The sequence below is a fragment of the Ovis canadensis genome, chromosome 1 (assembly GCF_042477335.2).
Source record: "Ovis canadensis isolate MfBH-ARS-UI-01 breed Bighorn chromosome 1, ARS-UI_OviCan_v2, whole genome shotgun sequence".
NCBI classification, from domain to species: domain Eukaryota; kingdom Metazoa; phylum Chordata; class Mammalia; order Artiodactyla; family Bovidae; genus Ovis; species Ovis canadensis.
The window spans coordinates 82,353,093-82,368,954 of record NC_091245.1 but is presented as its reverse complement, the minus strand read 5'-3'; the positions used below and the strand labels follow the sequence as shown (position 1 = coordinate 82,368,954).

Genomic DNA, 15,862 nt, shown 5'->3' with positions numbered 1-15,862 from the left:
ACATGGGTTAAGTAGACTCCGGGAGTTGGTGATGGACAGTGAGGCCTGGCAAGCTGCGGTTCATGGGGTCACAAAGAGTCAAACATGACTGAGTGACTGGACTGAACTGAACTGAATACTGATATGGAGAAGAAAAGGACTTGTACTAATTACACATCTCTGTAATGTCTTTGTCTTCCCTCAAAATGTTAAATTACGTATGGTCATGGATCTTATCTTACTTATCCCTATATTTCTAGTGTTTTTCATATAAGGTGAATATAAGTTGTTTAATAATAATTAGTTTTTCTTTATTGCTCGTATTTAAAATGATTGTTGGTGAGCTAATAGGATGCTATCCTTAAAAATAAATTAATATAACTGGCATATTGTCATTAATTCAATGGCATTTGTGGTAGAGTTTTGGAAAGATACATCAAATTTATAATTAAAGGAATAAAAAGATTCCTTGGAGAAAAAATAAGCATTGCTGAAGTTGGCTGATGTAATAACTGGTAACAGTAACCAAACTTTGACTAAGGAACAATAAGAAACTTTAAATAAAAAGTAATTAAATATTGCTTATGGTTTGGGCAAATAATAGCAAAGAGATAGTACTGATTCTGTAGTATGTGCCTAGCACTTTTTATGAATTTTTAATGTAATAATTTTCATAATCATCACTATAACTGAGATAGATAGTACTTTATCCCAATTTACAAAAGAAGTTATAAAAACAAGGATTAGTCCAGAAACATATTCAAACCCATCAGACTAATAAGCAGTGAATCAAAAGTCAACTCAGGTAATTTAGTTCCAAGGTCTACAAAATTCAGCAGTTTACCACACAACAAAAAACATGAATATAAATAAATTTAATAAATGCAGTTAATTTGAGGATACATACTGATAGTATTCAATCATGAATTATGTTTATATCAAATACTTTTTATTTATATCAAATACTATTTTTAAAATAGTGTGTTAGGGTTATATGACTGTGTAAATAGGAGAGAGAGAGAGGTTGAGATTTATTATGAGCAGTTGTCTCACATAATTATGGAGAGTAAGAAGTTTTAAGATCAGCAGTCCACAAGCTGGAAATCCAGGAATGTGAATATGTAGTTCCAGTACAAGGTCAAAGTCCTGAAAACCAGGAGAACTGATTGCATAAGATTTAGACTGTAAGCTGACAGGTTTGAGACTGAAGAATATCTGATAAATCAATCTGAATCTAAAGGCCAAAAAATAATCAGTCCCAACTCATATAGTCAAGTAGGAGTTTTTTCTTACTTAGCTACTTTGTTTTATTCATTCCTTCTATTGATGGCTGAGACAGATCCACATTAGGGAGGAAAGTCTGCATTATTCAGTCTACTGATTCAAGTGTTAGTCTTATTCAGACACGTCCTCACAGACACAACCAGAATGTTTGTTCAAATGTCTGGGCACCCTACTAGCTCAGTTAAGTTGACACATGAAATTAACTATCACAGGTCTAACTCATGTCAACTTGGCACCCCTTTGCACTAAGCTTAATAACCAAGGAAAGATGATAACAATGTCATAGTTCTCCCTAACATGATATAACAATCCTTATACAGTTGAAATCCTACTAATTCCTTCCCCACAAGATGGGAAAAAAGCCCTTGATTATTATTATTATTCTCCTTGATATTGCATAACTTAAATATTATGATGTAAAGTTAACATGCCTTTGTTACATGATAAAACATTAAGAGAGGGAAAATAAAGATATCTGCAATATGTATGTATATACCTGTATATACAAACACACAATTTATTCATAACAAAATAAACAAAATAATGAAGATATTCTCAAGACAATTATTTTCCTTGTTTCCATAACTTGTCACATGGTTATAGTTAGTATTTATACTCTACCTTCTCCCTGTACCTAGTCTGTATTCTTTTTGCCTTTAGCAAATACCTCATATCTCTTTGGTTCTTAATCTGGTGAGGTGACTGAGTAAGTTCATCCTGAAAGCTCTGAACAATTAGGAGTCATCCTGGATTAGGTTGTTGTAGTTTTCCACTTACCTTAAACATAGTGCATGGTAAAACTAAAAGATGCACTAAGACAAGCCTTAAGTGATCACCTGTATTCTAGACATACTCTGTGCTGTGTTTAGTTGCTCAGCCATGTCTGATTCTTTGTGACCCCATGGAGTGTAGCCCACTAGGCTCCTCTGTCCTTGGGGATTCTCCAAGCAAGAATCCTGGAGTGGGTTGCCATGCCCTCTTCAGGGGGATCTTCCCAACCCAGAGCTCGAACCCAGGTCTCTGTCACTGCAGGCGGATTCTTTACCATCTGAACCACCAGGGAAGCCTGTGAATACTGGAGTGGGTACCCTATTCCTTCTCCAGGGATCTTCCCAACCCAGGAACAAAACCAGAGTCTCCTGCATTGCAGAAAGATTCTTTATCAGCTGAGCTACCAGGGAAGCCCAGACATAGTCTATTTTACCTCCATTTTGCAGTATTAGTCCAAATTCCCCTTCAAAGTCAGGATCAATCACCCAGCCAGCACAGTAACTCCCTTCTTCACATGTTGATTCAAAAGCCTGAGGATACCAAACTTTCTGGACTGAAGTCTTAAATTCTAGTTTAACAGAACTTTGATGTGTCTCTTGATGGAGTCTTGATGGAGTCATTCCTCTCTTGTAGCTAGACCTTTAGGCTAGCAGAACTTAAGACTGCAGGAATAGAAAGAAAAACCTTGCTAGTGGCTCAGTAGGGGCAATAGTGAGTGGTGCTATTCCTATTTCTACCTCTGATTCCTTGACCTATGGGAGAAGCAGCAGCATATGTTGGCAGTTTATTCAGAGCTTATGCATTATTCTTAAGAAACTTGCCCCAGCCTTGCAAGGTATTTCCACATAGCTGGTACTAATATAATTGAGTCTTCAAGAGCCCATTCCACTGGTTGATCAAGCCAGCTGCTTCAGGAGGGTAGAGAACATAGTAATACCAGGGAATTCCATGAGCATATGTCCATAACTGTACTTCTTTTTCTGTGAAATGAGTCCCTTAATCAAGAGCAACAGTGACTGTGTAAAGTGTCATGATGGTGGATAAGGAATTCTATAAGTCACAGCTGGTGGTTTTGGCGGAAAAATTGAGTGCAAGGAAAATAAATACATATGAAGAGTGTCTATTGTAGTGAGAAATATTGCCTCTTTCATGGTGAAAACAGTCAAATATAATGTAATACCAAGCAAGTGACTGATTACCCTGGGGAGTGATGCCATATGGGAACTTTGGTGCAGCAGTAGCCTTAGTTAGGTTGACCTTGGTGTGAGAAAGTTCATGGTGTTGGGTCTGTGATTTTTCCACCATGACCACTGTCTTCATGAGATTGCTTGGGCAATGAAGGGATGACTGGGTAAAGAGATTGCCTGGTATCCACAGAACAAGTCATCTTATCCCTCTTCTATGAAATTACCACTTGGTGAGCATTCACATAAGATAAACATGTCTTCACTTTTTTTTTTTTTTGGTCCATTTAGAGAAGTCTATCCACATATCTCTTCTTCAAATTTCCTTGCAACGAGTTTTCCAACTGCATTCATTTCAAGTCCCTGGTCACCCAGCCAAACCATTGGCCACAGCTATGAACGGGCATATAATTCTGTGTCTGGCCATTTATTGTCCATGCAAAGTGAACAATCAGATGTATTGCTCAAAATGCTGCCTACCTGGGAGAATTCCTTTCATCATTGTCCTTAGGGATATCCTAGAAAGGGGCTACAATGCTACAGCTGTCTACTTTTGGGGAGTACCTGCACATTGTACAAAACCATCATTAAACTAGGCCTGAATCATCTTTCTGTAAATTGATCACAGTGAACTCTCCTTGAGACCACAGGTGCAGACTGAAAGAGAGAAAGAAGTAGCAAGAACTTGGGCCAAGAGCATTTGGACTATGTTTTCATGTAACTTACTTGTGCCTTTAGGCCCTGCGTGGGCCTGGTCTCATAAATACCTCTTCCATTTTATGATAGGATTAATTCTCTCAGGGGAGGGTGGAAAGGCACGGGGGATAGGAAGGCCTCTTCCATTGGGAATGGAAACTCATAAGAACTTAACAATTCAGTATCTCCAGTTATCAGGGTATTTCCCATGTCCCTATTCTAACTTTTAGGAAGGCATTCCCCCCTTTAATTAGGTGAAGGTGAAGTCGCTCAGTCGTGTCCGACTCTTTGCAACCCTGTGGACTGTAACATACTAGACTTCTCTGTCCGTGGGATTCTCCAGGCAAGAATACTGGAGTGGATTGCCATTTCCTTCTCCAGGGGATCTTCCTGACCCAGGGATCGAACCCAGGTCTCCTACATTGGAGGCAGATGCTTTAACCTCTCAGCCACCAGGGAAGCCCCCCTTTAATTAAAGGATCATTTTAACAATAGATACACTATATAGCTGAGAGTTCAACTTGCGTTGAAATTCAGTCAGGCATAGGATGAAATTCTGAGTTGGATTTTCAGCAGTGTAAAGGATGATGATGTTTCCTTTTCTCACCCTTTGTGATATCAGTCTGCTAAAGCTTCAGTTCAGTTCAGTTCAGTTCAGTCACTCAGTTGTGTCTGACTCTTTGCGACCCCATGGACTGCAGCATGCCAGCTCTCCCTGTCCATCACCAGCTCCTGGAGTTTACTAAAATTCATGTCCATTGAGTCAGTGATGCCGTCCAACAATCTCATTCTCTGTCATCCCCTTCTCCTCCACCTTCAATCTTTCCCAGCATCAGGGTGTTTTCAAATGACTCAGCTCTTTGCATCAGGCGGCCAAAGTTTTGGAGTTTCAGCTTCAGCATCAGTCCTTCCAAAGAATATTCAGACTGATTTCTTTTTGGATGGACTGATTAGATCTCCTTGCAGTCCAAGGGACTCTCAAGAGTCTTCTCCAACACCACAGTTCAAAACCATCAATTCTTCAGCACTTAGCTTTCTTTACAGTCCAACTCTCACATCTATACATGACCACTGGAAAAACAATAGCCTTGACTAGATGGACCTTTGTTGTCAAAGTAATGTCTCTGCTTTTCAATGTGCTATCTAGGTTGGTCATAACTTTTTTCCCAAGCAGTAAACATCTTTTAATTTCATGGCTGCAGTCACCATCTGCAGTGCTTTGGAAGCCCCAAAATAAAGAAAGCCACTGTTTCCACTGTTTCCCTATCTATTTCCCATGAAGTGATGGGACCAGATGGCATGATCTTAGTTTTCTGACTGTTGAGCTTTAAGCCAACTTTTCACTCTCCTCTTTTACTTTCATCAAGAGGCTCTTTAGTTCTTCTCTTTCTGCCATGAGGGTGGTGTTATCTGCATATCTGAGGTTATTGATATTTCTCCTGGCAATCTTGATTCCAGCTTGTGTTTCATCCAGCCCAGCATTTCTCATGATGTACTCTGCATATAAGTTAAATAAGCATGGTGCCAATGTACAGCCTTGATGTATTCCCTTTCTTTGGACTCCTTTTCCTTGACTTACTCCCTGGACTCTGTCAACCTTCGCCCCAATTTTAAGCCAAAGTCTGCTACATGCCAGCCTATTTGTGAATAAGCATGCACCTCCCAAACCCCTTCATGAATATGCATGTACCCTTAGCTTAAAACTTCTCTGGTTTTGCTGTTCAGGAGACATTGCTTTGGGAAAGATCCCTGGTGTTTTCTTTACTTGTTACAAGTGATACATCCTTCCTTCTCCAGGTCTTTATCTTGGCTGTATCTTTTAGCTTGACATCTACCAAGAGAAAAACCCAGTTTGGGTAACACTATGGTGATATTTTATATATTTCTATTGCCAGATCATGCCATAAACTATCAGTTTTCTTCTTATCACTAGAAATAGAATTATTAGCATCTCTAAATCTAATCAAATTAGAGATCCAGTTCTGGAAACTCCAGAACCAATTCAGAAAACTCATCCTTGAAATTGTGTTCTTCTAGAACCATCTTAGATACTAAAATCTGTGTTCATCATAGCTCTCCTGGGAAACAGAACCAATAGGATGTGTGTGTCTATCTGTGTCTATATATTGTCCAGTTGCTCAGTCATGTCCGACTCTTTGCAACCCCATAGACTGCAGCATGCCAGGCTTCCCTCATCATCCCATCCATCCCATCCCTTCCCTCAGCATCCCATCCCTTCCCTCATCCCACCATCTCCCAGAACTTGCTCAAACTCATTTCCATTGAGTTTGTGATGCCATCCAACCATCTCATCCTCTGTTGTTGCCCCCTTTTCTTGCCTTCAATCTTTCCCAGCATCAGGGTCTTTTCTAATGAATTAGCTCTTCACATCAGGTGGCCAAAGCATTGGTCCTTCAGCTGAATGTGTGTGTATATATATATATATATATATATATATATATATATATATATATATATTCAGAGAGAGAGAATTGGTACATGCAGTTATAGAGGCAATGAATTTCCATTACCTGTAGTCAGCATGTTGGAGACCCAGGAAAATTATTTGAGTCCACAGGCCACAAAACCAGGAGAGCCAATGAAATAAGCTGAAATCTGACAGGTAGGCCTGTGACCCAAGAAAAGAGGTGTTTCAGTTTAAGTTTGAAGTCCATAACAGTTCAAGTCCCAGCAAGAGGTGTTTCTCTTACTTAGCCTTTTGATTTTATTTTATTCAGATCTTCTATTGATTATATGAGGCTCACCTACATTAGGGAATGCAATCTGCTTTACTTATTCTTCTGATTTGAATGTTCATCTCATCAAAAAACACCCTCACAGACATACCCAGAATAATGTTTGACCAAGTAGCTGGGTACCCTGTGATATGGTCAAGTTGACAGAGTGTAGAACCACTATACTATACTAGGCTGTTGCTCAATAACAGTTGTCAAAATAAAGACCACAGAAGTGTTATTGATGAAGTAGGAGGCAGAGCAACTGAGAAAAATAGTAATTGGAAATTAGTAAAAATAAACATATTCTTTAAAAGCATGTACTGGAAAATAAATCATGTTTCCTCACTGCATGAGGGAAAACATAATGATGTGAAGAATCTTTGATATAAAATAAAAATAAATCTTTGTATTCAAGTGCATAGGACTAAGAATGTAGGGGGAGAAAAGTGTATAGTTTAAAAATCTACATTAAAAAGTTTGTGCAATAACCTGATATGAAGAGAAAAGGTAGGAAACGAATTTCTTGAAAAAAACTGGTACTAGAAATGCTAGGTAACTTAAATGAGTCTCATCATTCATTGGGAGAATTTCTTTAAACAAGGCCCATTAATTAAGATGTCATTGAACACAGAAAAGCAAAATCAATGTGATGGGGGCAGTGGATAAAAGTTAAGCTTGCCTAAAAAAGCATCTTAATAAAAGTGGAAAAATATAAAGTAAACGAGATGTATAATAAAAGAAAAATAATTTTAATGCATATAGTTTAGAATAAACATGAAATCACAATACTTTTAGACAAAGCATTGATGAAAGTATTCTAATCTGTAATTGTGACTCACCATTTATTGATTTGAGCAGGAACAACATTAACTAGACTGAGGAAGTAAAAGAATGTGTGTTTTGGCTCTCATTACTTTTTTATTCCAGAAAGATAATAAGTAAATAAATGTCCACATGCATAATTAGAAGGCAAATATATTAATGAAAATCATTAATATGTTAATGATTAGAGGTTGTTGATAGTGAATAAGAATATTAATTTATGGAAAGGGGTGAATTTGAGAAAAGAAATTTCTTACAGAGTGTAACAATTCAAGGATAGAGTCAGCTGAGAGGAGGAGCCAGAAATTATAGCATAAGATTATAAATCTCATAATGCAATCAGATGAATATGAGACAATTCATCATTAGCATATTTCTATGTAAAATATATACTTTAAGCTAAACTCTAAGGAAGAAATATTTCCTTGGGACTGCCGTAATAAATTAGACTTTTACATAGAGCAGAAGAAAGAAAACTTTTCTATTTCTCATCAGCTAAATATTGGAATTCCTCTACTTATTAGGGTCACTAAACAGGTCTAAAAGGGAAAAATTAATTAAATAAAATTATGGCTCAGTGAAAAGAAAGTTAGCACCCTGGTATTGGAGTCAGATTAAAATGTCTACAAAAATTAATCATGGAAAATACTCCTCCACTTCCTTTATTGGGTAACTTAGAAGGCTGCAAGATTAAGGGAGCTCCAGAATAAAATAGTTTTACAGCTTTGCTAGACTGTGATGTAAAGTTCCCTGCTGCTCCGGCTCAGGGTATATGACCTTAGAAGATCCAGTGTTGCTGGAGGAATCCACAGAAGCTAGCAGTTCTTTGTGAAGTCTTCAGCAAGCTGTGATAGACTCACAAATCTGACTTCTATGGTTTTGGAAATAGAACATATCTTCTGTTTCAAAGAAGTACTATTTAAATAGCAGTTCCTGGTATGCTTCTGGGACCCATTAGAAACAAAGAATCTGGCTAGAGGACACTGGCCAACTGTAAAATTAACTGGTTTTCTCAAGGTGGATATTTTCAGAATCAGTATATCATAAGGTACAAAACATACAACTCTCCAATAATAAGAGTGTATTTGGCATTGGTCTTAATCAATTTTAGATTCATGAGTAAATTATACAAAGAGGTGGACCGAGACAACCATCTCACTGACTTTGGTTGTGTTAATGCTTCTCTTTCAATTCAATGCTTTTTGCTCAGTGGAAGTTTTCATGTGACAAGTAGGCAGGGAGAGAAAACAAAAAACAGCCCTGATTTAGAGATATATGTATTTGCCTGAAATGTAGGAATTTGTTAAAAATGAAATATTGTCACACTAGAGCCTCACTTGTTACTGAGTCCAAACTCACTTTCTGCTTGCTGCATGACAAGCCAATGAATCCGAGAGAAGGGGTTGAAACAAGGAAGAGACTTTATTCAGGAAGTGGACTGACCGAGAAGATGGCAGGCTAGCACCTTAAAATAACCATCTTCTCTGGGTCTGGGTGCCAGGAACTTTTATAGGCTAGAGCTGGTGGGGAGGTGAGGAAGCAAAGTAAAAATATCATTAATCTTACAAACATCTCCTAGGATGGCAAGACTCAGGCAAGAGATGTGTTAATTTCTTCCTTCCTGCCATCTATATGTGAATAGGGTTCTGAAAAAAGGCATTTTAACAGTCAGGCAGAGGGGCTGGATTCTCTGAGGCAGGCATTCTGTATAATTATAATAGCAAAACTAATGAATAACAAGTCAAAGAGACAGTTCCAACATAGAGTCCAAACTGGTTCTTCTCTGCAACACACTCAGTGTTCCTAAGGAACAGTGAGGAGTGGAAATCATTCAGATGGACAGAGAAACATACAAGTGGTGCCTGTGGTACTTCCACTGTGTATGGAAGAAGAAGCAGCCTGAGATAAGAAAATCAGTTCAGTAACTCAGCTGTGTCCGACTCTTTGCGACCCCATGAACCACAGCATGCCAGGTCTCCCTGTCCATCACCAACTCCCAGAATTCACCCAAATCTATGTCCATTGAGTCAGTGATGCCATCCAAACATCTTATCCTCTGTCTTCCCCTTCTCCTCCTGCCCTCAATCTTTCCCAGCATCAGGATCTTTTCAAATGAGTCAGCTCTTCGCACCAGGTGGCCAAAGTATTGGAGTTTCAGCTTCAACATCAGTCCCTCCAATGAACACCCAAGACTCATCTCCTTTAGGATGGACTGGTTGGATCTCCTTGCAGTCCAGTGGACTGTCAAGAGTCTTCTCCAATACCACAGTTCCAAAGCATCAATTCTTCAATGCTCAGCTTTCTTTATAGTCCAACTCTCACATCCATACATGACCACTGAAAAAACCATAGCCTTGACTAGATGGACCTTTGTTGCAAAGTAATGTCTCTGCTTTTTAATACACTGTCTAGGTTACATCAGTAGAAATTCAAGGGCAATAATAAATGGTTTGGCTGATGGATCAGGCTTCTGAAAGGCACATAACTCTAAGTAGAAAGATCATACACAAAAAGTCTGGGTAATAAACAAATGAATTGACCCATGGAAATGAGTCTGTCGATATTTTTGTCTCACTATCAAATCCCACCAGAGAGCATCCACTCCAGAAGAAGCCTTCAACAACCAGGTACATGTGATTTGTTTCTCAGTTGCCTTCTGTTAACCTCTATTCTTACTTATACTGATGTTTTGCAAGAGGCTGCTAATGGAGTAGCATGGTAGCAAGGATAGAGGCCATATAAGTGTTCAACAGAATGGCTCCTCTAACACCAAGACTGATTTGATTACTGTTGCTGTTGTGTTCATCTGGTTGGTAGCAATGAATGATGCCAGGTCTTTCATAGGATACCATATTGTGAAAAGAAGGGCCTGTGATTTAGTGGAAAGTTAATTATGTCTGTTTCCTTCAATCCTGGAGGATTCAGTGATTCATCTTTATTGGAATTGACATTTGCTCTGATACAATTCTCTGCCTACATTTTTTCTGCTAAAGTCACTGGCTTAGAGAATTCTTGCCTTACCTTCATGGTATAACATATGATAAAATTACTAATCAAAGGAGACATCTCATGATGAAGATGCAAAACTAAACATAACCATGGGATCCAGTGATCCTGTCCATCACCATTCAGAAGCACTCATTCTAATAAAATAGTGAAATAGTCTATCAAGGACTCAAGTTCTAGGTTAGGTATGGCACACTCTGTGAGATTAGATTGCAGTCCTCATACAGTTCATACATGGAACAAACAACAGATATATGATATGGTATGTTTCTAATATGAGAATACACAAGTTTGGGGAAAACTGGGCCAAACTAAGGTTGTCTCCTTGCATCATCACTCTCTCTAGGTGAGAAACTTATTTGTGCCTCTCATTTGCCAAATCATGGGTCTCATTGGACTAAAGTTCTTAAGAAAGCTTTTATTTCTCTGGAGAGACTGTAAGGGCACAGTAAGTTTTAGTGAAACTGAGACTATTACCTAACAAACTGATTAAGTACTACCAGGCACTTATGGACCAGCAGACTAAGAAAGGAATTACTCTTCTGAAAGAGTTAATTGAATGAATGGAACTAATGTTGGTCCAACACAGTGGGTATCATCATGAATAGATTAAAAATTTGGTGATTTCATGAGGTTTCTATGTTATTCTTTGTCTGATGATAACAATGAGCTGGCATGGACAAGGTAACTAAGAGCTTGTACCTTACAGCTTAGTATAGCTGATGTACTGAAAAAATTAAATAAAATCCTAAAAAGGGATGCTGAGTATCAGTTAGAATGTTGAGACAAATTTAAATAACAGAGATTGTAGTTTGTCCCAATAACGATGGTATTTAAGTTTGTCTTTGAGAGATTTTACATCTTAAAGCGCATGTGGCAGAAATTGGATGGAAGCATAGACTGTGACAGGTACTTTTGCTGTCTGATCACATCCTTTCAGCTTACTATGATTTTAGATGCAATTGCAGCTGGTTCAGTAATGTCAGTTTCTTCCAAATTAAAATAAACAGTGTGGACTTTTCCAATTTTTTCTTCAGTATCTTCTCCAAAACCACAGGATACCAATTCATCTAATACCCCAGAAAAACCCAGATGTGATGGGGTAAAAGAACTGCTGGGGTTAAACCTCAGTTAATGGGCAGAAGAAGCTGGGAGGCGAATCTTCTAACCTCATATCTTTTGGAAGAAAATATTGGAAATGATTCTATATACTGCTTTAAGAAACTGAAGAAACTTAGCCCCAAATATTTATAGCAAATGTTTCAATTGTTGTTGTTTAGTTGCTAAGTCACGTCTGATTCTTTTGTGACCCCATGGACTGTAGCCCACCAGGCTCCTCTGTCAATGGGATTTTCAGGCAAGAATACTGGAATGGGTTGCCAGTTTCTTCTTTCTCTAGGGATCTTCCTGATCCAAAGACTGAACCCACATCTTCTGCATTGGCAGGCATATATTTTTATCACTGAACTACCTTGGAAGCCCAAATATTTCAACAATGTATATCATTATTTTTGCTTTTCTTTATTAGCTGTATCACTTTGCCTACTTTCTACTCCATCTTTGAAATCATCTTTCAAATAAACTACCTACATACCAGTCGTTGTGTTAGGCTCTATTCTGGTGGAATCCAAACTCAGAAGGCAGAGAATATCTTATTTGTGACTGTGTTTCTAATTTGTTTAGAGTCAATTCCTGGTATATGGTAGTACTCAATGGTTCTTTATTTTCAAATAGTCAAGATTATTAACCATAGGGGAAATAAATATATAAGGGACTATTTAATCTGACTAGAATGGAAATAACAACAGAAATATTGTATGTGTCCTTAAACTTTTTTTTTTCTAAACAGAGTAGAAATTAGAAGGATATAAAATGAAGATGAATATAATTAGATGATAGATAATGAGTACTGAACTGAAACTTCCCCCCCGCCACCCACCTCCCAAAGAAATAACAGAAAAAGAAAAGACAGTAACAGTCTTAAAGGGTTGGAAAAAATAATGATTAAAATGTCAACTCTTTCAATCCATCTCCTCACCACCACTCTCTAATTCCTATTTGAGTCATCAGTTCAGTTCAGTCGCTCAGTCGTGTCCAACTCTTTGAGACCCCATGAATCACAGCACACCATGCCTCCCTGTCCATCACCATCTCCCGGAGTTCACTCAGACTCATTTCCATCAAGTCGGTGATGCCATCCAGCCATCTTATCCTCTGCCGTCCCCTTCTCCTCCTGCCCCCAATCCCTCTGAGCATCAGGGTCTTTTCCAGTGAGTCAACTCTTCTCATGAGGTGGCCAAAGTATTGGAGTTTCAGCTTTAGCATCAGTCCTTCCAATGTACACCCAGGACTGATCTCCTTTAGGATGGACTGGTTGGATCTCCTTGTAGTCCAAGGGAATCTCAAGAGTCCTCTCCAACACCACAGTACAAAAGCATCAGTTCTTCGGTGCTCAACATTCTTCACAGTCCAACTCTCACATCCATACATGACAGCTGGAAAAACCATGGCCTTGACTAGACAGACCTTTGTTGGCAAAGTAATGTCTCTGCTTTTGAATATGCTATCTAGGTTGGTCATAACTTTCCTTCCAAGGAGTAAGTGTCTTTTAATTTCATGGCCGCAATCACCATCTGCTATGCCTGTGTAATTCTATTCCTATGCACATCATTTTGCTGTTATTGATTTTGTTTTCCCTTGCAACGTGACTTTCATAACTCTAGTTTTATGTCAATTTCTAGTTTTGTATCACAACTAGACTGTCTGGACTACATATCTTAATTTACAAAAAGAAAGTTTCCTTGGTGTATTGCGGCTGTAACAGTGGGGTCCTGTATTGTGCTTCTCACTCAACAGTGCTTAAAAGAGCAGAATCCCACAAACACACTGGCATTTCTCTAAAAAAATGATATATGTGTAAATATATGTGTATATACTCATACACACATGAAAATGATTGCTAAAGATTTTGCACAGCAAAATAATACTTTTCCATTTTAATAGTGTATCTTTATCTATAAAGTGTTAAATAATATAGGAAGAACTAAAGAGCCTCTTGATGAAAGTGAAAGAGGAGAGTGAAAAAGTTGGCTTAAAGCTCAACATTCAGTAAACAAAAATCATGGCACCCAGTCCCATCACTTCATGGGAAATAGATGGGAAAACAGTGGAAACAGTGGCTAACTTTGTTTTTCTGGACTCCAAAATCACTTCAGATGGTGATTGAAGCCATGAAATTAAAAGATGCTTACTTCTTTTAAGAAAAGTTATGGCCAACCTAGACAGCATATTAAAAAGCAGAGACATTACATTGCCAACAAAGGTCTGTCTAGTCAAGGCCATGGTTTTTCCAGTGGTCATGTATGGATGTGAGAATTGGACTATAAAGAAAGTTGAGCACCTAAGTGTTGATGCTTTTGAACTGTGGTGTTGGAGAAGACTCTTGACAGTCCTTTGGACTGCAAGGAGATCCAACCAGTCCATCCTAATAGAGATCATTCCTGGATGTTCATTGGTAGGACTGATGTTGAAGCTGAAACTCCAATACTTTGGCCACCTGATGCAAAGAGCTGACTCAGCTGGAAAGACCCTGATGCTGGGAAAGATTGAGTGCAGGAGAAGGGGACAACAGAGTATGAGATGGTTGAATGGCATCACCGACCCAATGGACATTGGTTTGGGTGGACTCTGGGAGTTGGTGATGGACAGGGAGGCCTGGAGTGCTGCGGTTAATGGGGGTCACAAAGAGTCGGACACGACTGAGCAACTGAACTGATACTGAATATAGGATTTCCTCTTTATTTACAAGTGATTGTATAAAGCAAATAAGAGAAAATGTTAATTTCATAGTTTAAGAAGTTTTTACTTGGAATATTTTTCAGTCACTAAGTTGTGCCCAAATCTTCGTGACCCAATGGACTGCAGCATATCAGGTTTCCCTGTCCTTCACTATCACCTGGAGTTTGCTCAAACTCATGTCCATTGATTCGGATATGTCATCCAACCATCTTGTCCTCTGTCATCCCCTTCTCCTACTGCCCTCAATCTTTCCCAGCATCAGGGTCTTTTCCAGCAAGTTGGCTCTTCACATCTGGTGACCAAAGTATTGGAGCTTCAGCTTCAGTATCAGCCCTTCCAATGAATATTTAGGGTTGATTTCCTTTAAGATTTATTGGTTTGATCTCATTGCTCCAAGTGACTCTCAAGAGTCTTCTCCAGCACCACAGTTCAAAAGCATCAATTCTTCGGTGCTCAGCCTTCTTTATGGTCCAACTGTCACTTCCATACATGACTACTGGAAAGATCATTGTTTGACTATACAAACCTTTGTTGGCAAAGTGATGTCTATGCTTTTTATTTTTTATTTTATTTTTTTGATGTCTATGCTTTTTAATATGTTGTCTAGATTTGTCAGAGGTCTTCTTGCAAGGAGCAAGCTTCTTTTAATTTCATGGCTGCAGTCATCATCTCCACAGCGATTTTGGAGTCCAAGAAAATAAATTCTGCCACTGCTTCCGTTTCCCTCCATCTATTTGCTATGAAGTGGTGAGACCAGATGCCATGATCATCATTATTTGAATGTTGACTTTTAATCCAGGTTTTTACACTCTCCTCCTTCACCTTTATCAAGAGGCTCTTTAGTTTCTCTTTGCTTTTCCTGTCATTAGAGTGGTATCATCTGCATATCTGAAGTTGTTGATATTTTTTCCTGGCAATCTTGATTCCAGCTTGTGATTCATTCAGGCTGGCATTTCATGTGATGTACTCTGAATAGAAGTTAAATAAGCAGGGTAAATATACAGCCTTGATGCACTTCTTTCCCAATTTGGAACCAGTCTGTTGTTCTATGTCCAGTTTATAACTATTGCTTCTTTACCTGATACAGGTTATTCAGGAGGCAGGTAGGGTAGTTTTGTATTCCTATCTCTTGAAGAATTTTCCACAGGTTGTTGGGACCCACACCATGAAAGCTTTTAGCATAGTCAATGAAGCAGAAGTAGATGTTTTTCTGGAATTCCTTTGCTTTTTCTTGTGCTCCAGCGGATGTTGGCAATTTGATCTCTGGTTGATCTGCCGTTTCTAAATCCAGCTTGTACATCTGAAAGTTCTGATTTCATGTACTATTAAAACCTAGCTTGAAGGATTTTAAGCATTTACTTGCTAGCAGGTGAAATGAGTACAATTGTGCTATAGTTTGTACATTCTTTGTCATTACCGTTATTTCGGATTGTAATGAAAACTGATCTTTCCCAGTTCTGTAGCTGGAATCTTTTAGATAGTTTTAAGTAATTGTATTAAATGTTTTGGATTTTATAAATACTATTAATATAAGCCATCATCTTTGATATGGTATTTTAAAGGAAGTCCAGAAAATTTGATGCA

At 38.4% G+C, this 15,862-nt stretch overlaps 1 protein-coding gene across 1 annotated transcript in view; it reads right to left on the bottom strand.

Moving 5' to 3' along the window:
* LOC138435314 (renin receptor) overlaps window positions 1-15,578 on the bottom strand; it is a 34,222-nt gene extending 18,644 nt beyond the window's left edge. The window contains 1 exon segment of the mRNA XM_069579818.2: window positions 15,357-15,578. Within this exon segment, the coding sequence (XP_069435919.1) occupies window positions 15,357-15,578 (222 nt within the window).
* Between the last annotated feature and the right edge of the window lie 284 nt (window positions 15,579-15,862).